Source organism: Stylophora pistillata, chromosome 10 (assembly GCF_964205215.1).
Source record: "Stylophora pistillata chromosome 10, jaStyPist1.2, whole genome shotgun sequence".
Classification (NCBI taxonomy): Eukaryota; Metazoa; Cnidaria; class Anthozoa; order Scleractinia; family Pocilloporidae; genus Stylophora; species Stylophora pistillata.
In genome coordinates, this window is record NC_142528.1 from 5,259,548 (window position 1) to 5,285,936 (window position 26,389).

At 39.0% G+C, this 26,389-nt stretch overlaps 1 protein-coding gene, 2 long non-coding RNA genes and 1 pseudogene across 4 annotated transcripts in view; 2 read left to right on the forward strand and 2 right to left on the reverse strand.

The window, feature by feature from the left end:
* LOC148721511 (uncharacterized) overlaps window positions 1-4,313 on the forward strand; it is a 5,917-nt pseudogene extending 1,604 nt beyond the window's left edge. The window contains exons 3-5 of the transcript XR_015992364.1: window positions 503-1,514; window positions 1,892-2,095; window positions 2,625-4,313. The product of XR_015992364.1 is annotated as an uncharacterized LOC148721511 (transcript). The remainder of the gene's footprint in view (window positions 1-502; window positions 1,515-1,891; window positions 2,096-2,624) is intronic.
* The window catches only part of LOC148721512 (uncharacterized), a 6,382-nt gene extending 1,176 nt beyond the window's left edge, over window positions 1-5,206 (reverse strand). The window contains exons 1-2 of the long non-coding RNA XR_015992365.1: window positions 4,912-5,206; window positions 1,910-2,088 (exon numbers count right to left, since the gene is read on the reverse strand). This is a non-coding gene — a long non-coding RNA (uncharacterized LOC148721512). The remainder of the gene's footprint in view (window positions 1-1,909; window positions 2,089-4,911) is intronic.
* Window positions 5,207-7,393: 2,187 nt separating this feature from the next.
* LOC148721513 (uncharacterized) lies at window positions 7,394-26,085 on the forward strand. The gene is made up of 4 exons (XM_088736932.1): window positions 7,394-8,375; window positions 9,833-10,529; window positions 11,345-14,274; window positions 24,706-26,085. The coding sequence occupies exons 2-4, from the start codon at window positions 9,845-9,847 to the stop codon at window positions 26,068-26,070; spliced, it is 4,980 nt and encodes a 1,659-aa protein (XP_088593058.1). The 5' UTR covers window positions 7,394-8,375; window positions 9,833-9,844; the 3' UTR covers window positions 26,071-26,085.
* On the reverse strand, window positions 17,390-18,160 carry LOC148721514 (uncharacterized). Its single transcript, XR_015992368.1, has 2 exons — window positions 18,021-18,160; window positions 17,390-17,624 (listed from the first exon to the last, which is right to left on the reverse strand). It is a non-coding gene; the product is annotated as an uncharacterized LOC148721514 (long non-coding RNA).
* Window positions 26,086-26,389: the final 304 nt, after the last annotated feature.

Consider the following 26,389-nt stretch of genomic DNA (forward strand, 5'->3'; position numbering starts at 1 on the left):
TAGTTTAAACCTGATTTGAATCAAGAATATTATATTTAGTGAACAATTGCCTTTTCTAATATTATCACCCCTATTGCAAGCTCAGTCCTTGTTGATTATTGAAACATATTAAGTACATATTGGGATGATTGTTAATTCTAATCACTGATTTCCCTCGTACATCTGTAGGTTTTTCAATATACAACCCTTTATAACAACTCAATCATAAAAAAATCCCTGCACTATTATATGGAAAAATATGGCATTGCATGGAACCAAGCTGGTTACAGAATAGCCATGCCAAAGGCTTATATACAGCTGTTAAGAAAGTCAATGAATGAAGAATATATTACATAAATATATTACTGTTGTATTCTGTCCGTAACTACGTCTCTTTAATCACATATAAGATAAGTAACAACAAACGAATTCAATCGACATCCCTCGCTCGTCGCTCCATGTGTCATTACCTCTTCAGGTCATGTGACTGACACAACAATTACATATTTCACTTTATTTGCAGAGTAAAATTGAAAGAGGAGAGTATATTCTTGGGGAAATGATTGTACCCCAAACATACAAGAAAGTTGTCCTTGATAAAGACGGGACTATCAAGACAGAACTGTTCACAGTATCAGGTCGAAAAATACCGCTGTCAGACATCCGAGACAGAACACTCAAGCAACATGAAAAGTTAGGACTCATGCATGCCTGAACCGATGAAGATTATGCTGCTATGACCAAAGAACAAGTTAAAAAAAGGATTGCACAACTAAATGAACGACCTAACTGCTCTGAAACTGCAACTTTGGATGACTTGAAAAACTATTTGAAACGTGTTGAGAGGACAAGACATCTTATGGTCTGGACAGACAACTCGACCCTTTTAAACCATGGGTATCTGCTATTGACTGTGAATGCTGTGTACGACGAGGCACTTTACTTCACAAATAAAGAAATGGAAGACCAAGGAAAAGGAAATGTTAATGTACAGTCGCTTATAGAATGGCCACAAGTTTACATCCTGGCAAGATGTGGATCAGCAGAAGCTGAACAAATAGCATATATAAATACCAGGAAGGCACGTTTGGAAGGCCTGAAAAACAAAGTGGTGACTTTAAATGGAGTTCAAATCACAGATGTCATGAGACTTTTTCATGGTGATCGCCCACAGCAGGAATTTGACAGTGGTGAACAGAAGGGTGGAAATGCTGGTTGTTTGGGCTGCAGTGGTGATGCTAGAAAGTAGAAGTATTTATTTGTTTCACTTTCTAAACCCTTCTTATCACTGACAGATCGTTTAAGGAAAGTTATTCAAGGGCCTGCAGACAAAAAGAAGAGAAATGGGGGCCTCAAACCCTTCAAAAATCTATGCTTGGAAGAGTTAAGAGAGGAATGTCAAGCAAGGGGGCTACTTACAGATGGCAAGAAGAAGGATCTTGAAGAGACCTTGAAAGAGGAAATGGGGGGAATTCAAAGGGTGCCAGCAATGATGTCCTTTGATCAGGAAAGGACACTGGGAGAAATCAATTTGGGTATTAATTTGAGTTTTTGCTACATAAACGAAATGCTACCACAGTGACTAAAAGAATGAAATTTGGAGAAAATCGCTTGGTCTGTTTCACTGCATTTAGTGATGTTTAATTACATGTAGCATTGACATTTAAATGATGAGATCTAGGAAATCAATATTTTTGTTAGTAAATGCAAGGGTACTAAGCAGTACAGATTTATACCCTGACACACTTAAAATGTGTGCAGTAAAACTGTTTTAAGCTCTGCAATAGCACACACTAGACACATGAACTGATGAAAATACACAAACAATTATGAACTAAGTCATGGGTCTTGCAGTCAAATTAAAATGTACAAGTATATACACGAAATGTTAACTTTTATGGTTACTTTACAGGAAGCTATGAAGTCTTACCTACAGAACCTCTTCATGATGTGAAAGAACATATCTGTAATGTCCTGACTGAACTTCCAGCCCACTTGGAGAGGGATGAAAGTGATCACTTTCAAAGCATCATCGAGTGCACCTTTGCTGATAAAGAGAAACTCCGTGGCTGTGATTATCGCCTAGCAGCTGTCGTCGTGGCTCAGTATCTGAGAGGTAAGGTCAATTAATACTTAATATCCCTGATCTTACTTAACTCTGCACACATACGTTGGCTTTGAAAAATTTTATTTCCCCAGTCAGATCTCAAGATTCTACCCTAGCTTTCAGCAAATTTAAAGGTTCTCTTACAAAAGCTGACAGCAAATTGTACAGTCATGTAACTAGAAAAAGTGCAGTCTCAGCCTCCATAAAATATAAAAATACAATTTTCATAAAATATATTCATACAGTTTTCTGCATAATTGTTAAGACTGTGTTAATTCTCAACAGTAATTCTGACCTAAGTAATCATGATGCCTATTTTAGGTTGCATGTACCATTTATTTATTTATTTATTTATTTATTTAATTGTTTATTCATTTAACTTCATTTGTATGTGGGTAAAGCATCAGGACTTAAAGTAAATACTAAAATACCATACATGTCTATGGCACTGATTTCTAAAATAAATCATTCAAACTTTATGATAATATATTATAAATTATAATCTTATAATTATAAACATCATATCATTGCTTTGTAGGGAAAATCAAAATCAAAGTGCAGTCCTTGCTGGATTCCCTGACTGAGCTAAGTAGGCTCCTTTATCTGTCTGCTCAGTCTCGTTCACCAAGACTTGTGCTACGTTTGCACGACACAGCATTTTTGCATGCCATGCTTTGTAAAGAAGTCATTGGCCAACCTGAAATCCTGACCACCCGCAAGTTTTACGGAAGGTACTGGCATTCCCTTACAGCACATGCTGCTAAACAAAACAGAATAATTTCAGGCAAGTCAGCCAACACAGAAGAAGAAGAGAGGCATTTCAACACTCTGCAAGGCATCACAAAGTTAATAAACAGAAGACCTGGTGATGTCATCACACCTAGTCTTGTCCGCCTTCAAGCTGAACAACAGATGGCAGAAACCAGGCAGGGAAATGCGGTGAAAGCCCAAGAGTCCCAAATTTCAAAATATTTTAAGGCGTAACTACCATTTCCCAACTCAATGACACCAAATCGGTATATTGTGAGAAATCCTAAAGAATATCAGGCTCACCTCCAGAGCATAAGCAATTTCCTTATCTGCGGTGAAGGTGTTTGGTGGCAGCAAATTGCCTGCGGAGTGGAGTTTCGGGATGGTCCAGATGAGCTTGATTTCAGACCTCAAGGCCCATCTCTCCACCATTTCAGGTCAAGCAGTCTGGCATTAGAAGAACAACACCTCAAGCAATGTTGGGAAATCTGCCTGGCCAATGAAGCAATCACAATTCCTCATAGAGTCTTCAGGTTGTATGGAGATAATGGTGACTGTGTTCAAGTGATCCACACAAACTTTCTGGATGATGACAGCGAAGACAGTGATGATGAAGAAAATGAAACTGCAGACAACCCCATGCCATCTTCAAGCAATGAACAATCTGAACTTGAACACTGGGATGAAGATACTGAAGAGCAAGCAGAGAGTGTGGAATCAACTGCAATGGAGAATGGAACCTTTCATGATTTGAATGAAGAACCTAGTATCTGTTATGATTCTGCAGATAAAGATGATGGTGCAGATAATCAGGGGCTCCAGATCACAAATGTCTCTTCACTTTCCACTACAGACGAATACCAGCCTCTTGGGAAAAGCAGTTCTAAGCTCCAAAATGTTTCATCAAGAAATGATACTACCATTGCAACTACCCCTGAATTCAAAGAACAACTTCAAAAAGAACACCACAGAAATTCAAGTGATAAATTTCAACAATCCAGTAAGCAACTTGCCACAAAGCTTTGCAAAAACATTGCAACAATTTTGGGAGAGACAGATGATGTCTTCTGCTTGGATAAAGCAAGAGAAGATCAGAAATGTCATCCAACAAGTCATTTTTACAATGAGAAGTACCAAAACCTTTCAGGAATGCAGACAAAGATATTGACAACACTGTACATCATTAAAGAAAGAACATAACACCTGGGAGAGGGAATACCGTCTTAAGCATGACTTCCATGAGCCGAGTTTGACTGATGTTAAAAAAGACAAGAAACAATACTCTGTCTACAAGAAAATAATTTTATGTGATGAGCTTCTTAAATATTGGGGAGTCACTGTTCATTTGTACTGATTCATGTCAACTAAAATAATTTGTATAGGCTGCCTTTTACATACACTGTGCAAACATAGGCTTGCATGTATGGCATAGACATGACACGCACTGTATATAACACTATCACAAGAAAAGTTTATCATCCACTTTTCATCTACAAGTATTTAAAAATAGTCCTTTAATAAAATTTTCATGTTAAATATCTTACGAGTCTAATATATTAGACTTTGTCTCAACTGTAACATGAAGTACATATATCGGTAATTTAGTTTCAATATCAGCCATTTATTCCAGCAAATAGCAACAATTTCAAAACTTAATGACTCTAAATTCCAAGCCTGCCCATCCCCCCGGGCAATTATCAAGTTGTACAATTATGTAAGGTATCCGCAGTGGGTCATTTGCTAGCAAAGAGCTGCCGGCCCGTAGCAGGACATTTGACATAAAGAATTATAAAGCAGTACTCTTTTAAGACAAAGCTCGCTTTAGTAGACATCAAAAGGATTAAACCTAGGTAAAAAACTCGTGCCCCACCACCACAAAAATTCTTGTCTTGTTGATCTTCACGTGCGAGAAAATCGAGGGGGAGGTAAGTATATCGTGTGAGTTGTAAGTCTAACAAAAGGGCATGCAATGTTGAAACGGATCATACTTTTTCTTTTTTAAATATCTACAGTTCTTGGAGAATAAAGACAAACCGCTAAGTTTATCGCTAATAATTATGTTAACAGTAGCTTACCTCGCCTGCCGCGTTCTCTTCCAAAGTACATATTTTGTAAAAACGGGTGATAAATGATTCCTGATTGCTCGACACCAAAGTAACTGTAAAAACCCACGATTACTGAAATCTTCCACGGAAAAGAGCCACTGTGTAAACCGGCCATAGCTGGAAACAACACTACGACGACATATTTTTGTCAGGCATTCGCCGCCATAGTTGTTTTGCAACAGGAGATTTTACAAGGGCTTGGTAACCACGCCCAAAAAAATCGCAGCCAAGACTTAATAGTTATTAATGCCAAATGTTATGAAGGAATAATCCAATGGTGGCAAAACAGTTCAAGAGCAATAATGTGGACTGAAGCTATGCCAGGCAAGAATGGTCATCGTGTGTTCATTTGGTCGGCTGAAAGCTCGTTTTGGAGCACTAAGAAGGGCTATGGACATAAACCAAGATATCTCCCCTATGTAATTTATGCATGTTTTATACTACATAACTTTTGTGAACACAACAATGAAACAATCAGTGAAGACAAAGACTCTGCAGCAATTGACTATGATAGAGAGTTCCAGCCTCCACCTCAAGCTAATAACTTCAGGACTGACTGTACATGAAGTTGAGGGCAAACGAGTCAGAAACATGCACACCAGGTTCTTTCATCCATAATAAGTTGTGACACAATGAACAAATAAATAGCCATGCAGATTACATACAACCACACTCAGTCAAGGAGTATTAATGATAATTATTTTAATGCTTGAAATATACACAACTGTTTGGTAATTACTTTTTCATGGAGTATTTATTTCACTTTTGCTCAATTAATTTCAATGTTAATGAAACAACATGTAAATGATACTTTAAAGAGATCACATATATTCTTATTGTCAATAGACCATTATATTGTTGTATTCCAATCTTTTATTTTGGTCATTATAAAACTGCAATATTTTAAAATCATGCACAAGAACATTAACAAGAATTGCTAAATATATTTTTGCATTGTTATCAGTTTATGTAATAACATCTTGCATCGACATTTACAAGTGGCCCTTTGCATGATGCAGTCACTTATTAAACCATCTTATTTTATTTATTTTAAGAAATTAATACAAGATCTCAAAGGACATTAGAAATCTGTAAAAATGCAGTCATATCCAAAGCTTGTTTGCCTACCATTGGAACCTTTCCCATAGGATCTTAGACAAAATTTACTTGCTATTCAAGCATTGTATTGCCACTGTGATGACTGCAAACTGCAAAGGGTATTTATAACTCAACCAATAACTCAACCTACTCAGAACTCAAATAGAAATTCAAGAACATTAACAAGAAGCAACAATTTTTTTCATTGTGATCAGCTTGTATAAAACTTGTATTTTGTATAAAATTTTGTATCAATATATCTGCAGGTTGTGCATACACTTTTTGTTGATTTATGTAATCTCAATAAAAATAATAATAATAAACTTTATACTAATTAAGTGTGTAAAATGTCTAACATAGCTAACACTTTATAATGATTTTCATTATTCGTCAGAAAATAAATGACTGGTGAATGAATATTGTCCAGAGTTTGGTCTGTCCATTTGATGAGACACAGCTGCAGATGGCATAAAGGCACTAGGCTAACTTTCATGGCAGTAATGAGCTTGTGGTGGGGGAAATCTCTCTTAACCCATTAACGTCCAGTGCGCCCGTATGCGCCCATGGGGACCCACAGCCTTTCTACGCCCTGTGACGTCATCAATTTTAACCCTGGAGCACGAATTCGAGCATCTACTGAACGGGTTGAAAATATCTTGCAGACGATACCAGAATGAGCGCAACTGAGTGGAGGAGATTGGAGAAATAGCAAAAAAACCGTGTCACTTTGACCGGAAAATCTGCACGAAGATCGTGTTTCACTACCCACCTACCTTTCCGAGCATGTGCTTTGAAAATAATGAGTAGTTTCTGAAAAATCTCTACACCAAACTGAAGCCTACTCAATTTCCAGCAAGTGAGGAGAAACTTTAGGCAAGGAGAGGGGAAAAAAAGGGCAGGAGAAAGAGAGAAAAGTAGAAGTCGTAAGTGGGGCATGTCGAAATTTTGCTCTCTGCGCGTGCCCGAGATTTTCAGGCCGCCATTTTGCATTTGGATCGAAAGGCCGTCGAGTGCACGAGCTGTCAAGTGGTTTTTGGTAAGTTGGAGCTTTTAAAACCCCAACAGTGACCTGAAATCTGCTGTCCTAGCTTCAAAACACAGTTTTCCACAAAAGCTGCGGCCATTAATGGGTTAAGGTGGCATTATTTGTCTCAATAAACCAAAGCCATCAGCGATTGAGTTGGTTAATCTTTCCATGTTGGCAAACATCTTGTTCATATACTCAGCATGCTGCTTGTCTGTGACTTCCATCCTTTCTAGCATTTGCTTTTGATTTTCAGTTCCTCTTGAGTACAAGTCACCAACTGGCTGTCATTTGGAAGTTTGCGTTTAAGCTTTTCATGTTTTATGACCAGCCAGTTTTGAATTAAGCAAACTCCTTCTTTCTTGTACCACAGTGGAAGGTAATATCTCTTCTATGTCTTGACTTTGAGAACTGTCTTCGATGTTATCAGTAGAGATGGAACTTATCGGGCAATCTGGTGTACTACTACTACTAGAGGGACTGATTTCTTCAGAATCAGTAGACATTTCTGAAAGTTCTGTTGTCTCAATACCAGATGATATGGTAGTAGATGCAGAAGAACCACCCCATATCTGTTCACACAACTCAAAGAAGAGTAGAACTACTCTGCCATGGCCGCTTCGTCTACCATCGTCGACAGCTAAACGATACTTTTATCTGATTGTTTTCAACTTGGATGTTAGAATCGCCTTCGTCATTTGAGTTCTTGAATGTGGATATTCTTTTCCCAATGCCTTTGCTTCTTCAGGGGTCGGATAATGTTCTACAAACTTGTCGTGAATGTCCTGGTATTTGCTTTGACAAGACTCCCAATCGATGTTCTCCATTTCCTTCGATGTTTTCTACTCCATTGTAGAACTAAGCAACAATTCCACTTCGTCATCGGACCAAGAGAAGTAATCTGTCTTATCTCTGGCATTAGTTGTTTGCTTTTTACGCCGTGACATCTCAAGTTTGAAGAAATTTAACGAAGCAAGGAGAACGCAACGAAATCCTCGTGAACAGTAGGCGGTAGAAGGAACTATCGCGGGCTCAATGTTCTGCTTACTGGAGCATGCTCAAAGCGAGATAAGGCAGCTGTGCCTCCGATAAAACGTTGTAGTGTGGACGCAGAACATATTATCCGTTTTCATATGTGGACGGAAAACTTTTGTTCCTTTTTTGCACCTAAAGTTGCGTTTTCAAATTTATCCGGCATAGTGTGGACGAGGCCTCAGTTGATGGTGAGTGTATTCTTGTCGCGGAACGTATCTGAGAAAATAGCACAGCGAACGCCTGACGAGCGAGTGGTGTGGCTGTCTGTCATTTTGAGGTATGTCGTGATTATTTCTCAACTAACACATCATTTCGGGAGTTTGATCGCTCTGATTACTATCCCTACTTTTAATCGCTTCTTTTCCGCATAAGCTTAATGAATTTTCAAGACTTTGAACTCGATTTGTAAAGTAGAAAAACTCTAGCGATTGTAAGCAACGCAATGGCCTTGCGTCAAATCGAAACTGTATCCAACAACTATATACTAAACACTACCTTTCAAGATTGAACTACTTTGTCGAAAGTAAACAAAGGCAATCGCTTGATTTCGTCGAGTATTAACAATTTCCCGCGTTTGATTTATTAACTAAGAATGGAAAACCTGTAAAAATTCAAGATTTTAACGCGTGGTGTAGTCGAAACAGTGAGCTGCTGTGGTTATATTCATCTCACAATTTTCCTGTAGTTAGATACCAGACACAAAATAGAGATTCGATATATGCCTTCAACTTTTCAACCAATGTTTTTTTTTTTAATCAGATATTTTTCAGCCCTAATTGGGAAGATCAAGGAAACTTGAGACTGTAGACTTATGCGTAAACACGATCGAACATTTTGACGGTGTTCAGGCGAGCGGAAGTAAGCGCGAAACGTGCGAGAGAGGTGAGACGCGCGAGAAGAGTAGGGCAAAAATAATAACGCGGGCATACATGCTGTGTGGTTCGCTGAGTATTTTTAAGAATTGTGCCGTATTTTGACGAGCCCGTTGGGCGAGTCAAAATACAAACAACGAGTAAAAATTCTTAGTGATACTACGCAACAAAACGCCTAATAAGAGATTTATCATCCAACGCGCCAAATTGTTATTTCAGTGCGGGCGAATTTCGTGGATATTTCTGGAGTACAAAATGATATCGCATGATATTTGTACTCGTCTCGCGCGTTATTTGTGCTCTACGAAGTACAATTGGATAATAAATTGGTTTTATTCGCTTCTCCTTTTGCACGTGTCTCGCCCTTCGCACTTGCCTTGCGCTTTCCATAGAAGAGTTCTGTGGGCCAAACATAAACAGTCAAGGAAGTTCATTATTGACAGTTTAAGACGTGCATAGTCCGCGAAGCATTCTTTTCCATTTCGTTTCAGCCTATACGGCAGGTGAAATTTCTTAATGGGAGTCTCCAAATTGCTGCCTTTCAGACCCAACATGGACCTAACTCTAGCCCAGTGCACGCTTCTCGTTCATTGTGAAAAAGGAGGGGAAACGAAAAAAGACTGCATGGCAAATTAAGAAGCGCCTCAATTTAATGTTTATTTAATTCAGACAGAACGCTAGTCGCTTACTGCAAAAACTCCTGACACAAAAAAGAAAATCATGGAACTCGCTCAAGTTAAGAATATTTAGATTGTAATAGCAAGGCCGTTCTTTATACAAAATAGAACTGTTTACTCCTGATTCATAGCTACTTTTAAAAGTTGTTAGTGATGTGACGGGTTTATATCTTTCATCATTATAGGAACGATTCTACATGGCTTCTGCACCGGCACCATCGTTTCATTCCACAAAGGAGACAACTAATTACGCCCGATTATGCAGACTTCTGGTAGATGTCGGCTCACATGTCCTGAGAGAGACTTTTGACAAGAAGCGTCCACCAGGAAACCTGGACAAGGTTTTGTTAAGTCCTTCGATTCGTTCTGTTTTAAAGTCGCTCCGAAAGAAAAAAGTCATTAATCCTACCCAGTGGGGCAAACTGTATCCTACCATCAAATCCTCAGTCTCATCAAGAGACTTCGACATCACGCTTCTTACGGTTCTGCTGAGAAATATTTGTGGTCTTGTTCCACCACTTACCGGCTGGGATGCACTTCCTCGTGCAGCGGACACAACCCCTGAGGCAGATATTGTACGCATCAAGAGCTACAGAAACACCGTTTATGGTCATGCAAGCGAGGCTTCAGTTGATGAAAAAACATTCAATCAGTACTGGCAGGACATCCAAGACGCACTGGTGAGACTGGGAGGGGCAGGTTACCAAAGTGCTATCGACGATCTGAAAAAGGAATGCATCGACCCTGATTTCGAAGGAAACTACAAAGAGCTTCTTAAAGAGTGGGTGACTGATGAGAGAAGCATCAAGGAAAGATTGGATGAAATCGAAGAAAAAATTAGTAAACTAGATGACAAGAGTGTAAAGAAAATAGGACCTGAAGGTAATTATTGAGGTAACTTGTTTCTATCGTAGCTCCGCAGACCACTACTTTGCAGTATCATGAACACAAAGTCAAGGAAACCCGTTCCAATTCATGACCTTTTTTTAAAAAAAAAACATGATAAATTTAAGAGAGGGACACCCACTTAGCCCTTCCCTCTGCGTGGTCCACTTAGCCCCTCCCTCTGCGTTGTCCACATAGCCCCTCCCTCTGCGTGGCCCACTTAGCCCCTCCCTCAGCGTTGTCCTTGTGAGACAGAGAATAGTGAGGAAGCCGGAAAAATTTATGATAAAGAGACATAAGTTTCTGATACAGCTAACAGGCAAACATGATTTCATGAGTGATTATATTGATATGATTTTTTATCCAATAACCTTTATCATAAATGCATTTTGATTGGATCTTTCATATGATATATTGGAGCCTAGAAGTGTAGATCACTTCACCATAAGAATCCTTATGCTTCTTTATCATTTAAAAGAAGTAGGAAAATAGAATGACCTATGCACCTTGTCCAATTGCTCTTTTCATTTAAGTTTAATAATAAGTATACTAAAGTATACATATACATTTAAGTATACTAATAAGTTAGTATAGCTGTCTTTCCAATCATGATGCATTCAAAAAATTAAATCACACAACGACATTCAATTGATGAAGTAAGTAGCAACGTTCACTTTCTTACCTCCTTAAATCAGGGTTTGGATCCGTCCTGGGACATTTCAGGATTATAACATGAACAAATATACCGATATCTGTTTATGAATAACATCTTCAGCATTTCTAATGCTATTGATACGGTTTTCCGTTTTTAGCTGTAGAGGCGTACACAAATGATCTGAAAGCATCAATCAAAAGTCAAACTGAATTTCACCGTCTTACTACCCATACCAAGCCTAGGGTGAAAACGGGTGACATCTTCACAAGTCTTCTCATGCAACACGGACGGAAGCCAGTTGAAGACCTTGACATGGAAAGAGAGGAATACCTCCGCCGGTACGGTCATGTGAGCGAAAAGCCAATAAAACATCCTCAAGAAATGTTTCTTTCTAATACCAATACTGACGAAGAAACGAATCCCAAATTTGTTCTTGTCACCGGGAAGGCAGGGATTGGTAAAACACTCTTTTGCCAAAAGTTGATTCGAGATTGGGCTGACGACAAATTGTTTCAATCTCAAACAAGTCCTCGCATCCCTAATTTTAAGTTCACATACCTGTTGACTTTCCGCCAATTGAATTTACTGGGAAAGGACCACGTCTCGCTGCGAGAAATCCTTAACCAATCATCAATGTTAGATGTCCACTCAAGTATCGATGAAACTTTATTTGAGTACATGGTTGATCATCCTGAAGAAGTCTTGATTATCATTGATGGGTATGATGAGTATTCACAACAAGATTTCATCGCTAGTGACTTGGATGACCAGTACCCAAATAACCCTCATGAAGAAATGCCAGTAGCAGCCCTGTGTGCCAAGCTAATCAAAGGAAAGCTCTTGAGAGGCTCAAGTGTTCTGATAACGTCAAGACCCGACGAGTCCGACAAAATTGAAATTGGTCAAATCAACTTCGATCGATACGTCGAAATTACAGGGTTTTCCGCGCAGCAGGTGGAGGAGTATGTTGGAAAGTATTTTAGAGAAAACGAAGAAATGAAGAATGCTGTGGTGGACCACATTACAAAGAATGAAAATCTAGTCAGCTTTGCCCACATTCCAGTTCTCTGTTTTCTGATGTGCTATTACTTTGAGTATATTCTGGAGAACTCTACAAACACTGATGCTCTTCCAGTCAACTCAAGTGACATTTATTTTGAAGTGACTAACATGTTTTTAAGAAAACATCACAAGAAGGCCTCAACTTCCCCTGAAGATACTCTTGAAAAGTTATCAGAGTTGGCGGCTCAATTCCTCCAAGAAAAAAAGTTTCTCTTCACTGTTGAAGAAATGAAAAGGTTTACTTCAGAAGAAATTGAAAGGCTGAGAGCAAGCGGTCTTCTCCATTGCGGTCCTCAGTTTAGGATATCTTTTTCAGAAACGACAAAATATTTTTGTTTCACCCACCTAACCCTCCAGGAATACTTAGCAGCTCGTTGGTTCGTAAAGAGAAAAGAAATTCCCCCAAGAAGAGATGTCACAGAGATGGTATTTCAGTTTATGTCCGGCATTTTATCAAAGCAAAAGGACAGTGCCTTCATGGAAAAATTGCTTCATAGACTAAATCACATGTTTGGAAATAGACTGACCACACTTTCATTTACAGCAGTTTCCCAGTCCACTGGGAAACTGCTGCAAATGAAATGTCTCACTGAGTATCAAGATTTAGAGTTTGCACAACATTTCGTAAAGAAACATCACAATCAATTTTTTGATAAGGCCGGATTTGTATTAAATGACTTGTCTGATGTAGACTGCATTTCTTTGTCTTTTCTGTTAGAAGTTCTGAGTGCAGTTAATGAAGACGAATCCAGTGGAAAGAATCCACCTCCTGATCAGCAGTCGAGTATACCGTTGAATCGCTTATCTCTTATCACATCTTTATTTACACAAACTGGATTAAGGCGAATCCTAAGAGCGCTAACAAAGAAACACTGCCCCATTGTAAGGTTGGCTATCGACGGAGTTGTTAGGTGGAATCAAGAATGTAGTGACACCATAAGGAAACTACTGCCTCTCACTGAAATAGCCATCCTGTCTCTGAGAAAAATTGATTTCACCGATGCTGGTGTTGTCAGTTTATGTCAAGCATTACAGACACCAACATGTAAACTCACCACACTTGATCTGAGTCTAAATCAGATCACCGATGGCGGTGTTGTCAGTCTATGTCAAGCATTACAGACACCAACATGTAAACTCACCACACTTGATCTGAGTGTAAATCAGATCACCGATGACGGTGTTGTCAGTTTATGTCAAGCATTACAGACACCAACATGTAAACTCACCACACTTGATCTGTGTGGAAATCAGATCACCGATGCCGGTGTTGTCAGTCTATGTCAAGCATTACAGACACCAACATGTAAACTCACCACACTTGATCTGGGTGGAATTCAGATCACCGATGCCGATGTTGCCAGTCTATGTCAAGCATTACAGACACCAACATGTAAACTCACCAAACTTACTCTGGGTGGAAATCAGATCACCGATGCCGGTGTTGTCAGTCTATGTCAAGCATTACAGACACCAACATGTAAACTCACCACACTTCATCTGAGTGTAAATCAGATCACCGATGCCGGTGTGGTCAGTCTATGTCAAGCATTACAGACACCAACATGTAAACTCACCAAACTTTATCTGAGTGGAAATCAGATCACCGATGCCGGTATTGTCAGTCTATGTCAAGCATTACAGACACCAATATGTAAACTCACCACACTTAATCTGAGTAGAAATCAGATCACCGATGCCGGTATTGTCAGTCTATGTCAAGCATTACAGACACCAACATGTAAACTCACCACACTTGATCTGAGTGGAAATCAGATCACCGATGCCGGTGTTGTCAGTCTATGTCAAGCATTAAAGACAGCATCCTGTAAAATCACCAAACTGGATCTGAGTTATAATCGGATGATCACCGATGCCGGTATTGTCAATCTACGTCAGGCAATAGAAACAGCATCATGTAAAGTCACCGAACTAGATCTGGGAGGGACTCAGATCTCCCGTCCTGTTTATCAGCATCTTAGAGATCTGTTGGCGGAAAATGCCGAACATTTGTTTCTGCGCGTTTAGAAAATTAAAAGAAGAAGAACAAACAATCCAAAGGAAATTGTAATAACCTTTCGTATACCTTTTGATTTACGTTACCTATAACACTGGATTCATTTAGTATATTCTATACAACAATATGTATAAGCATTCCCCAAAAATGGAATTTCAGTCGAGTGAGTGTTTTTCAAAAATTTGCAAATTTGTAAATTAAGACGGACTTTCGAGATTCAAACGAGCAATGTAGTAAGTTTTTAGCCGTTTGATCTAATTTTTAACCGTGCGCGGAGTCGTGCAAACTGCCTTGAAGGCACGAAGAACCAAGCAAAGAGTAAAATTACTTGTGGCGAATATTTTCACTGAACTTAACCTAAAGTGACAGAAGACAGTACAGCGTTTAGTATGATCCAGATGTCTTGCTACAGCCGTGAGGTTTTTTGCCGAGTTTACTTTGAAATCGCTAACAATCATAAGAACAGATTCATCTTTCATTTTCAAAATATTAAAACATGTAATACTGTTTCTTTTTTGAAATCAAAGTTCGAATCAATGTCGTTAACGGTGCTGAGGTTATTTTTGTTCCAAACACTTTTCAAAGGCAGTAGATCTTTTTAGCTCATAATTATGTGTTTTGTAAAAAATTGTTTCTTTCAAATTTCGTTCGATAGGTGGACATAATTTACAAAAGACAGATGGGGAAGGGGTGTAGAGTAATCATAGGTCAAGAGCTCTAATTCATCTGTCTTTTATTCAGTGATCAAGATAGTACATTTACCATACAAATCTCGTAATTTTTCACAATATTTTCACTTAGGAAAGTAGATTTGCAACGCGATTGAGTAATACGAAATGCCATTACAGTAGTAACGCTATGTAACGCAATGTAATGCAATACACTACACGGGGAAATATCCTAAGACCCCAATTGAAAAAAAAAACAAAACATACAGGCTAAAGAGGTCTCACGATCATTCAGACGATCAAAAAGTGAAAGAAAGCAAGCTAATCTAGACCCATAAGGGACATTAGGCCCTCAAAATTGCTGGCTAGAATCTCGTCTAGATATCGCTGGTACTCATCTCTTTTCCTGGGTGAAGATCTAAAGAAACACTATGAAGGGGTGTTTTTCATTAGTACTCGCAACGGCCTCATCCGTGAATTTTTTCTCTGAAGTTTAATAGTCCAGGTGAAATAAAGACTTTCAAAATAGCGGTTAGGAAAAAGTTGTAACGCATTTGCAGATCACTGCGGATAAAAAGCGAAACAAAACAAAGGGTTACATAGCATGATGGAAATAGATAAAATAGGCTAAATTCGCTCTCCTATTCAGAGGTGAATCACCGTGGAAAATAAAAAATTACAAAGGCATCAAAAACTCCTTAAATACCACATTTGTACGTCTGTACGCGCGAGCTGATGCTTACTAGAGTAAGGCAAATTTAGGCACTGGATCCCAGATGTACTTTTGCCCCCCGCCCCGCCCCCCCCCCCCCCCCACCTGACAAATATGATGAGTATAGCCTCTCAAGTACCCTAAATCTTCTATTAAGCAACCCCCCTCTCATAAGCAACGCCCCTCTAATAAGCCTCCCCCTTTCCTTTGAGAATTTGAGAAAAAAAGTAAAATGAGTACAATTTTTGAATAAATATGGTACATCATATCCTGCTATATCCCGGTAGTGAACATCGGGCTTAATCAATAAGCGCCCTCTCTAATAAGCCACCTCCCCCGTTCTCCCAAAGTACCTGAAATAAATAAGCCCTCATTACTAGAGTATTATTAGGGGATTTACGGCAATAGCCTCTCGCCTTCTGGCGAATTTCATTTAATTCTCTTGAGACTTATTACGTTACCAAATTTTTTTCACTGTTTGAAAGATTTGAAAAATCAAGCTCATTTTAGAATTTTCTTTGAGTCAAATTGCAATTTTATGTTTCAGTATTATCAAACCTTTATTAAACGAAAAAACTTTTGTTACAATATAGATAGCACCCACAAATTGCCAGCGACCCTATTTTCTAACACCGCAGAAGTAAACTCTTCCACTACACAATCCAGGTTACAGGTGAGAACATGCACTGTGCCCATTTACACTCTCTTGTACTGCTCTAGTGACCAAGAATCAGACAAATCTGTCCTGGTCCAACACTTGAGAAGAACATCAGTGTTTCTGTGTTGATATCTGTTTCGAAAGCTTAAGTGTACTATCTGTATCTCTCCTGGCCTTTCCCTCACTCATTCTTTTTACATTTGATCGACTTATTTGTTTCAGTTTTTAGAATGATAAGAACTGTGGATGGTATTGCCTAAAGACAACTTCTATCTGAAAGAAAAAGCTAGTTATGGCCTAGACATGAAAGTCGCCTTTTTACGGAATTCTTTTCTTTATTGTCTCGATTCTGCATAGATTGAGGACGGAGAGGATTAAAATGAAGGGGTGAGGAATAGCACTTTGTTTGTTTGTTCCGTTCAGTCGCATCTCTAAAGCTTGCATGACGTTCATGTCGTCATGAATAAAAAAACGAAGGGAACAAGGGTTTTCGTGGCTCACACTCGCTTATAGAAACCTTTGGATATAATAGAGACAAAATGCTTACTTTAATTGAGTTTTTGATCTATGTCCCCTGTGAGACCCGGAATGTTCAGCCAAACGTTTTCGTAGATCGCTTTTTTTCATTTCCTTAGATTTGTCACTTCATTGCTGAAGTCAAAAGCCTTCAATCGAATTTATCTCGAAACCGAGATCCTAGTTCATAGCACTTCTCTAGCAGACCATCCATCTAATATCAAACAGTTTTCATATTTCTCGGAAATTGATATTGCTTCTAGAGACTGTAATCGCTTGCTCCTAACTATCTCTTTATAGAGAGGAGGAAATATTACTTCTTCTCCGGATACTTGTTCAGCACTTCTCGATTATTTCATTTATCTTCTTACTCGATTTGGAGTAAAAGAAAAGGAAACGAGACCAGCGTTTACTTAAACCAAGCATTTTTATTATCTCATCCCCAAGCAACCGCGTTCCCAGGGCCTTTTCCCGCCCCACCCCCAACTTCACCCCCAGCTAAGGGAAAAGGCCCTGGGAATGAGGTTGATCCCCAAGCATACAGTAAGATTAATACCAAAACATCTATATTCTGTTCCCTTTGCTGCACTTTAATTAACTGTCTTGAGCTCGTACTGTGTCAGCTTAAATAAGAGTTACTGTAATAATTATCCCTTCTCTTAATTTTTTATTCTCAAAACTTGCAAACCTAATCTTATTTTAGCGCCCTTTATTAAATGTTTCTACTTAGTGTCAATCGCTCATTCTTGCAGTCTTTATCGGCACTTTCTGAATTGACAAATCTCGAACTGCCAGCGACGATCCCTGAAAATATATAAATGGTAAGATATGTCATTAATATATTTCAAGTCCTTTGAAGCGCTTTTACACCTGATCAAATATGCAGAATGCTTCATTTGCAATACTAAGCTTCTTCAGTTAATGAACAAATTACGCTGATGAAGCATTTAGTGGATGTATGAATTAAAATGTTCGAAATTTTAAGACAACAAAAATTTCTTCAAACAGCAACAAACATATGAAACATATGTGTGAAAAATTTCTTCCTTTGGTTGTGATAGCGAGGTAATCCATCGCTTTCTCAGTTTAAAAATCCGAGGCTGTAGAGTTGTGGCCAGCGAAAAAATGTTTTCCCATATCTAGCTAAGTTTGCACTGACTTCCAAAAATGAATCTTTCGACGTTTTTTCCAAAAGCATACCTGAAAATATTCACCAAAAGTAACTTGTGGCTTCAACTGATGATTCAAACGCAAGTAAAACCTGTGGCTTTATGCTGCACTCGTGGTCATTGCAAGGTCGTTATTTTCTAGTCAGTGTAAACTTCAGAATGTTACTTATCATGATCATTGAAGGCTCCCACCAGGGGATAGTTGCGCGGAACTTTGTACTTTAGTTTCTGGTCCCAGTTGTTTTGCAGTGGAGTTATCTTGCATTTGTTTGGCCTGTATCTATCCGTATGACAACAGCGGAAGCCGAACCTAGAGATACGTGGGTCGGATCAGTACGATTCTTAGTTAGAATGAAAGTTAAATTTTAAAGCTTAACTTTATCTGTACTGTCAGGGGTCGATATATCCTCAATATTCTATTCTGGGATGAAATGGCCATTTTCTCGCCCCGCTTCATACGCTGCTCGGCATTTTTTGTTGATTGTTTGTAAAACGTGCAGTCTTGTGTTAGAGAATGACATCGCAAACAAATATACGCGCATACCTTAAGCTGGGTATTTACCACGCGCGCCAGCTTTCGTCGCCGAACTTGTTGTTTAACGGATGTCGATCCGGGATCGCAGCCATTTGGCTTGTTTCGCTTGTGATTGAATGGAACACTTGTGTCAACCTCTGAATATGTTAAGAGTACAACTGGTAACACTGGTCACTTGCGTTTTCCCGTTCTTCAGGCAATTTGATAGTTATTATTTTGTGTTTACCATTAAAAAAAAAAATCCCTTGTGATTTCTACTATTTGATTGATTTAGTCGAGAAGCCAGTAAGTGCCCGAAATCGTTGAGTGACTCACCTACTATCTTTGTGATGAGTGTTGTATTCACTGCGGATTCCTGTTATACTGAGCCATTGTGAGGACACTTGAAGACCACCGGTTTATCGTAGCTGTTCTCGTAATGTTCCCGGGCGCAGTCATCGCCCCTGTAGCTCGGGTCGGGACCAACTTTACACTTAAAACTGTGGATATGGTCTTGTTTGCAGTTGCGGTGTATACCTTTTCCAGAGTTTCACGGATCTTCCTAAAAGACCAACGAAATAGGCTTTGATTAATTGTCCTAAATCAGTTATATATTAGTTCTGATCTTATAAAAACAAACAGAAAGGATAAAAGAGTCACAGGGGTATGCAGCATGTGCTGAGCCTGAAAAGGATGACACAGATACAATGAACGATTTCGTGTTTACAAGTACAAAACTGCAAAATTTTGAAAGTATTTCGAATAATATTAGCTAGATATTTCATGGGGAAAGGACCGTGAAACATTTGAAATTAAATCTGCCAACCGTTTCGGTTACATTCGAAATCGAAATTTCGTTGCCAGTCGTTAACCCATCTGGCGCCTGTAGGTTTTTGTGAACTACAGACAGGGCGGCGGCGGCGGCGGCGCCTCCACCTCCACGATGCCACATTGGCAGGAAAAATTAGGAGCACGATAACAGCAACTTGACAAACCTCTGGTCAGCCATAGCAATCTAAAAAAAAAGCGTATTATGCATAATTTTATCGGGTGTCTGTAGGATGAAGTAGATCAAAAGCTCGCTAAATACTCGCATTGAGTCTTCGGCACAGAAAACTTACCAGAGAAACCGAAAATGAACTTTGGCAACACCTGTGTGGATTGTGATATCAATCTTTGAAATGACTGATAAATTGTTGGAAACCCACTTAATTTATGTCTTCGGTCCCATAGTTTGTCGACATCTAATTATCAGAAACACGTTTAAGACACGTTCGTTGACAATGTGGATAATTAAAAAATAAATTGACGCAAATCGGTCCCCGTCGGTATTGAATATAAGGATATGAATCAAAAATGATAGAATCATAAATTCAGATTTCTTGGGAGAACTTTTCAAAAATTTAGATGTAGTGTTTTAGGACGTATAAGTAATAACTGGTAAGTGAATCAATGTGTATCAAAATACCAGAATACCAAGAATTCGATCGTCTAGGATCTTTCTTAATTTGGATCGTCCACCATTTTGGAACGTTCTCAGTTAACTTCCTTTTGCGCTCTTTTCGCTCTCTCTTTCGAAATTAAAAGAAAAAAAGAAAATATCATTTAGTCATAAATAAGGAGAAATTTTCACTGTTCTCACCGTTTCTCACTTTAACATTATCCGGTATAAATTCAATGGCAGCGTTACTCAACAAACTTACTGGACCGTCATGTGTAATCAACTCTAAAGAAATTCAAATTCGTACATCTACAGTACGTTGTCTTACTTTGGAGGTCTTCGTCTCGAAAATACCAAACACTTAGAATAATAGTATAAATTCGAAGAGAACATCTTTGTCAATAGGCTAAGTAAGAAAATGCGGTTCATATACTCTTGTGCTAAGTTATTTTATTAAATATAAAAAAGGTGGGCGTCGTGTATTCAAGCTGTAGGGGAAGTCAATGATCAACTGAAACAACAAAACAGAATTTATGACGGTGTAAATTGGCCACCGCAAGAGTTCAGGCTGACAGTCTCTTCAGAAACTTACCCTCTTAGAGTTTGTGACAGTTGGGAATTAAGGTAAGTAAAAAATTTGTAATGAATTATATCCATAGAGAAATTATGAAAATTTGCAATGAAACATCTCTGTATATTTTGGAAAATATTTTGATTTGCAATATAACAGATCCAAATTTCGCCGTTGACTAACCTCGAGTTATTCACTTTGTACATATATGCATGTAAGGGAATCAGTGATTTCGCGATTAATTAACTGCGAAATGTTCGTCTAAATATATGAGGGAATCGGTGACTTCGCGATTAATTAACTGCGAAATGTTGGTCTAAATATATGAGGGAATCGCTGACTTCGCGATTAATGAACTGCGAAATGTTGGTCTAAATATATGAGGGAATCGCTGACTTCGCGATTAATGAACTGCGAAATGTTCGTATAAATATATGAGGGAATCGGTGACTTCGCGATTAATTAACTGCGAAATGTTTCGTCTGAATATAGTAGGGAATCAGTGACTACGCGATTAATTAACGGCGAAATGTTCGTCTGAATATGTTAGGGAATCAGTGACTTCGCGATTAATTAACTGCGAAATGTTTCGTCTGAATATAGTAGGGAATCAGTGACTACGCGATTAATTAACGGCGAAATGTTCGTCTGAATATGTTAGGGAATCAGTGACTTCGCGATTAATTAACTGCGAAATGTTCGTCTGAATATATAAGGGATCATTTCCTTCTCAATTAGTTGAGTGCAACATCTACCTCCGCATTTCTATCGAAAATTTAATTATGTCACACATTTCATAGTTTCAGGCTGAATCCGATACTCGCATTTCATCTAATCTGCGATTGTTTTTTGTTTTGTTTTTTCATGTCTTTTGCCCAGTAATGTAAACCAGGCATACAAATCAGAATGGTAGATTTGCAACATGTTTCTTATTTCCACTTGAAACTTACCCCGATTGATGAGACTGAGAAAAGGGAAGATAAGAGATGAGAGAGAAGAACAAAAAAACCCGATATCCTAGTGAAACGAACTTCACGATGTCTTACTCGTCCTTCTATTTTTTTCCGCTTTCTTCTATTTTCGTGCAAAATAAATTCACACCTTAATGTGTAATATCTCTGTCACCTTTGTTATTTCTTTTCAAAAATCCCCGGGTTTGTCATGGGCGTGGTAAACATGAACATTTCGCAGTTAATTAATCGCGAAATCACCGATTCCCCCATATATTTCGACGAACATTTCGCAGTTAATTAATCGCGAAGTTACTGATGCCCTTGTATATTGGGACGAAAATTTTGCAGTTAATTAATCGCGAAGTACCTGATTTCCTTATATATGTAGACGAACATTAGACGAACATTTCGTATTTAATTAATCGCGAAGTCACTGATGCCCTAATATTTTGATACGAATATTTTGCAGTTAATTAATCGCGAAGTACCTGATTTCCTTATATATGTAGACGAACATTTCGCATTTAATTAATCGCGAAGTCGCTGATGCCCTGATATATTGAGACGAATATTTTGCAGTAAATTAATCGCGAAGTACCTGATTTCCTTATATATGTAGAAGAAGATTTCGCATTTAATTAATCGCGAAGTCACTGATGCTTTGATATATTGAGACGAATATTTTGCAGTTAAGTAATCGCGAAGTACCTGATTTCCTAATGTATGTAGACGAACATTTCGCATTTAATTAATGGCGAAGTCACTGATGCCCTAATATATTGATACGAATATTTTGCAGTTAAATAATCGCGAAGTACCTAATTTCCTTATATGTGTACACGAACATTTCGCAGTTAACTAACTGCAAAGTCCTTCGCTTCTGTAACATATATAAAGAGACATTTTTGCTAAATTTCATTTGTCTCTATAGAGTGACATAAATGCAAACTTTGCAATTGTAAAATCTCTCAATTGACTTCCATAAGGCTGAGATCACTCGGTTCTTCTTCACCATTGATTCTTGCTAACAAATGTTCGTAAGCGTTCCCTAAGTTCAGAGTTTCTTGTTCTCTCATGTAGAGACGGCGTTGTGAATTACCGCCTCGTGCGTAAAAATGTGTTAAAAATTCATCAGTTTCTTCAAAAGTTGAAAAACCACTTTCCTCCTCCATGTTCACGTGGAAAATAAATTCGACAAGAAACTCCTTCTGGACTTTGTTAATCAACATTTCGTCGTATCTATCTTTCATTTCTTCCCACTTTTTAACATGACTCAATATTTCTGCTATCATCTCCTCAATTGAAATATCTTCTTTTTTACCCCACTTGGGAATTTCAATCGCCTCAAAAGGTAAGTATTGTGAAAGCCGTCTCTTTCTGTTTTCACCAACAGTACTTCCGTGTGCTTCGTCCGAGGCCATATTTTCTCCTCGTGCATAGCTGGAGCTGTTATTAATCTCGAGCACAAGCTCATTTGGCTCCTTGTCAACGGTTTGGCTGCCAAGGACAAACGATCGATTGGCTTTCGAGCTTTTTATTCGACCCTAAAGCCGGAACGCTGGAACGCCGGAACGTTGGAACGCCAGAACGCCGGAACGCCAGAACGCCAGAACGCCAGAACGCTGGAACGCCGGAACGCTAGAACGCTGGAACGCCGGAACGCCGGAACGCCCGAACGCCGGAACGCCCGAACGCCGGAACGCCGGAACGCCGGAACGCCGGAATATGACCCCAGATCCTAAAACCAGGAACGGATGTCGGGATATGTTGCACGCAGTTTGTACAAAGACATTCAAGTACTTGGCTCATTCATCCCCAAGACGATAACGCACGTGACTAAAACTAGGGCTTGCTAAAACCAACATTCTAAATTCCAACTCATCTGGAAACAGGGGATAAGAAAAGCCACCCAGTGGATGTCGATTGCTAAATTATTATTATTATGGTCGCAGAGAAATCAACTGAATGCTACGTTCTAATCAGGCACCACAGGGCGAAAACCGTAACGTGTGAGCCATGAAGTAAAAAATAAATGTACATTAACTAATCCTAAAAAGCTTTTCTGTTGTGTCTAAGGTCCTCCTTCTAACAGGAACTCAAACTGCCACCTTGAAAGTCCGGGCAATATTCAGCATGCCCGAGAGCACTGCCCTCTACATCTTTCGCAGTACGTCTGTGCTTCTTCCTCCCACCAGCTCGCGCATCATGACATCAAGTTCCCGTGACCACCCCCTGAGGGCATCCATAATGATGTTATATTGCTTCACCTCGTAGCCTGGAAACTGCTGCCTTAGTTCCCAGCGAAGGGGTCCGTTATTATTATTATTATTTTAGTATCTTGTAGGGAACTTATAGACCACACGGAATCCGCATTGCAACGCTACCTTTCTTCTCTCGCACCTCGCCTATATACATCACACAGCATTACCCACGTGCTTCATACTAATTAGATTACGTCATCACTGATATTATTACACAAATACTAAAATTATTATTGTAAAACAAAGTGTTGATTTTTTTTCCTTTACTGAGTGTTAGGAATAATTATGAACCATTATACATGAAATATGGCTGCGTTGTAAACTTGTTTATTTATCTTTTGTTGTGCTAAAATTTACCATGAGATTTAGTCGCGGCATAAGAAGTCGCACAGCATGTGAAAACGAACTTGACCTACCACATTGCAATAAACAATTCGAACATACGTTTCGTGGTCACGTCTGCATGTTTTTATTGAAACATATGCTTGAGAAAATCACGGGAACCTTTCCACGCTTCTAAAAATATAACGACGTTCACCCACAGCTCCAAACTTAGACTAGCGTAAGAGCAAGCCCTAGTTGCGAGCCCTTTAATAAGAGCTTTACTTCGTCCACGAATACATTTTAGACCTCGAGTAACACTAGCTGAAGAGAGGTTGCATGGGGTCATCGTGTGGGAATTTCTCGTGGCGGTAAAAGACAAAAGGAAGTTAGCAGAAGGAAGCCGGAAGTTTCTCTTCACTGTTGAAGAAATGAAAAGGTTTACTTCAGAAGAAATTGAAAAGCTGAGAGCAAGTGGTCTTCTCCATTGCGGTCCTCAGTTTAGATTTCAGAAACGACAAAATATTTTTGTTTTACCCACCTAACCCTCCAGGAATACTGAGCAGCTCGTTGGTTCGTGAAGAAAAAAAAGATTCCCCGAAGAAGAGATGTCACAGATATGGTATTTCAGTTTATGTCCGGCATTTTATCAAAGCGAAAGGACAATGCCTTCATGGAAAAATTGTTTCATAGAGTAAGTCAGATGTTTGAACATGAATTCAGTGGGAAACTGCAGGGAATGAAATGTCTCATTGAGTATCAAGATTTAGAGTTTACACACCATGTCGTAAAGAAACATCACAATCAATTTTGTAATGATGAGGACGGATTTGCATTTTATGCCTTGTCTGATGTAGACTGCATTGCTTTGTCTTTTCTGTTAGAAGTTCTGAGTGCAGTTAATGAAGACGAATCCAGTAGAAAGAATCCACCTCCTGATCAGCAGTCGAGTATACCGTTGCCGTTGAATGGCTTATTTTTCACCTCTCCTTTTTTTACAAAAACTGGATTAAGACGAATCCTAAGAGCGCTAACAAAGAAACACTGCCCCATTGTAAGGTTGGAGATCAAGAGAGGTGTTAGGTGGAATCAAGAATGTACTGACAGCATAAGGAAACTACTGCCTCTCACTGAGATACCCATCCTGTCTCTGAGCTTTAGTCTAGTCACCGATGCCGGTGTTGTCAGTTTATGTCAAGCATTACAGACACCAAAAAGTAAACTCACCACACTTGATCTGAGTGTAAATTATATCACCGATGCCGGTGTTGTCAGTCTATGTCAAGCATTACAGACACCAACATGTAAACTCACCACACTTCATCTGAGTGGAAATCAGATCACCGATGCCGGTGTTGTCAGTCTATGTCAAGCATTACAGACACCAACATGTAAACTCACCACACTTCATCTGAGTGGAAATCAGATCACCGATGCCGATGTAGTCAGTCTATGTCAAGCATTACAGACACCAACATGTAAAGTCACCACACTTCATCTGTGGAGAAATCAGATCACCGATGCCGGTGTTGCCACTCTATGTCAAGCATTACAGACACCAACATGTAAACTCATCACACTTCATCAGCGTGGAAATCAGATCACCGATGCCGGTGTTGTCAGTCTATGTCAAGCATTACAGATACCAACATGTAAACTCACCACATTTCGTCTGAGTGAAAATCAGATCACCGATGCCGGTGTTGTCAGTCTATGTCAAGCATTACACACACCAACATGTAAACTCACCACACTTCATCTGAGTGAAATTCAGATCACCGATGCCGGTGTTTTCAGTCTATGTCAAGCATTACAGACACCAACATGTAATGTCACCACATTTGATCTGTGGAGAAATCAGATCACCGATGCCGGTGTTGCCAGTCTACGTCAGGCAGAAGAGACAACATTATGTAGAGGCACTCTACCTCATGTGATGGGATTTAGTATTCCCGTCCTCGGAGATCATAGAAATCTGTTGGGAGGAAAATACCGAAAATTTGTCTACGCGTGCCTCTAGAAAACCAAGAAAGAAGATTGAAAATGTTTAAAATGTAGTTATAGTTAGTTTAAAAACAATTTAACAGGAATTTTAATAACCTTTCGATTTACTTTATCAAAAACGTTATATTCATTTAGTATATTCTCTACATCAATATGTAGAGGCATCCCCCAAAAACAGGGAATTTCAGTTGAGTAAGTGTTTTTCAAAAAAAATTAGGAAATTTGGAAATTAAAATGGACTTTCGAAATTCAATCGAACAATGCAGTAAGTTTATAACTGTTTGATCAGGTTTTTCAATCGTGCGTGCACCGTGCAAACTGTCCTGAAGGCACGA

What these genes read in the sequence shown, in the direction of transcription:
- LOC148721513 (XM_088736932.1), top strand. Translation starts at nt 9,845, where the DNA reads ATGGCTTCTGCACCGGCACCATCGTTTCATTCCACAAAGGAGACAACT. An exon ending in AAAGAAAATAGGACCTGAAG is followed by an intron (nt 10,530 to 11,344) that starts GTAATTATTGAG and finishes TTCCGTTTTTAG; the next exon opens with CTGTAGAGGCGTACACAAAT. An exon ending in AACATTTGTTTCTGCGCGTT is followed by an intron (nt 14,275 to 24,705) that starts TAGAAAATTAAA and finishes ATTTTATCAAAG; the next exon opens with CGAAAGGACAATGCCTTCAT.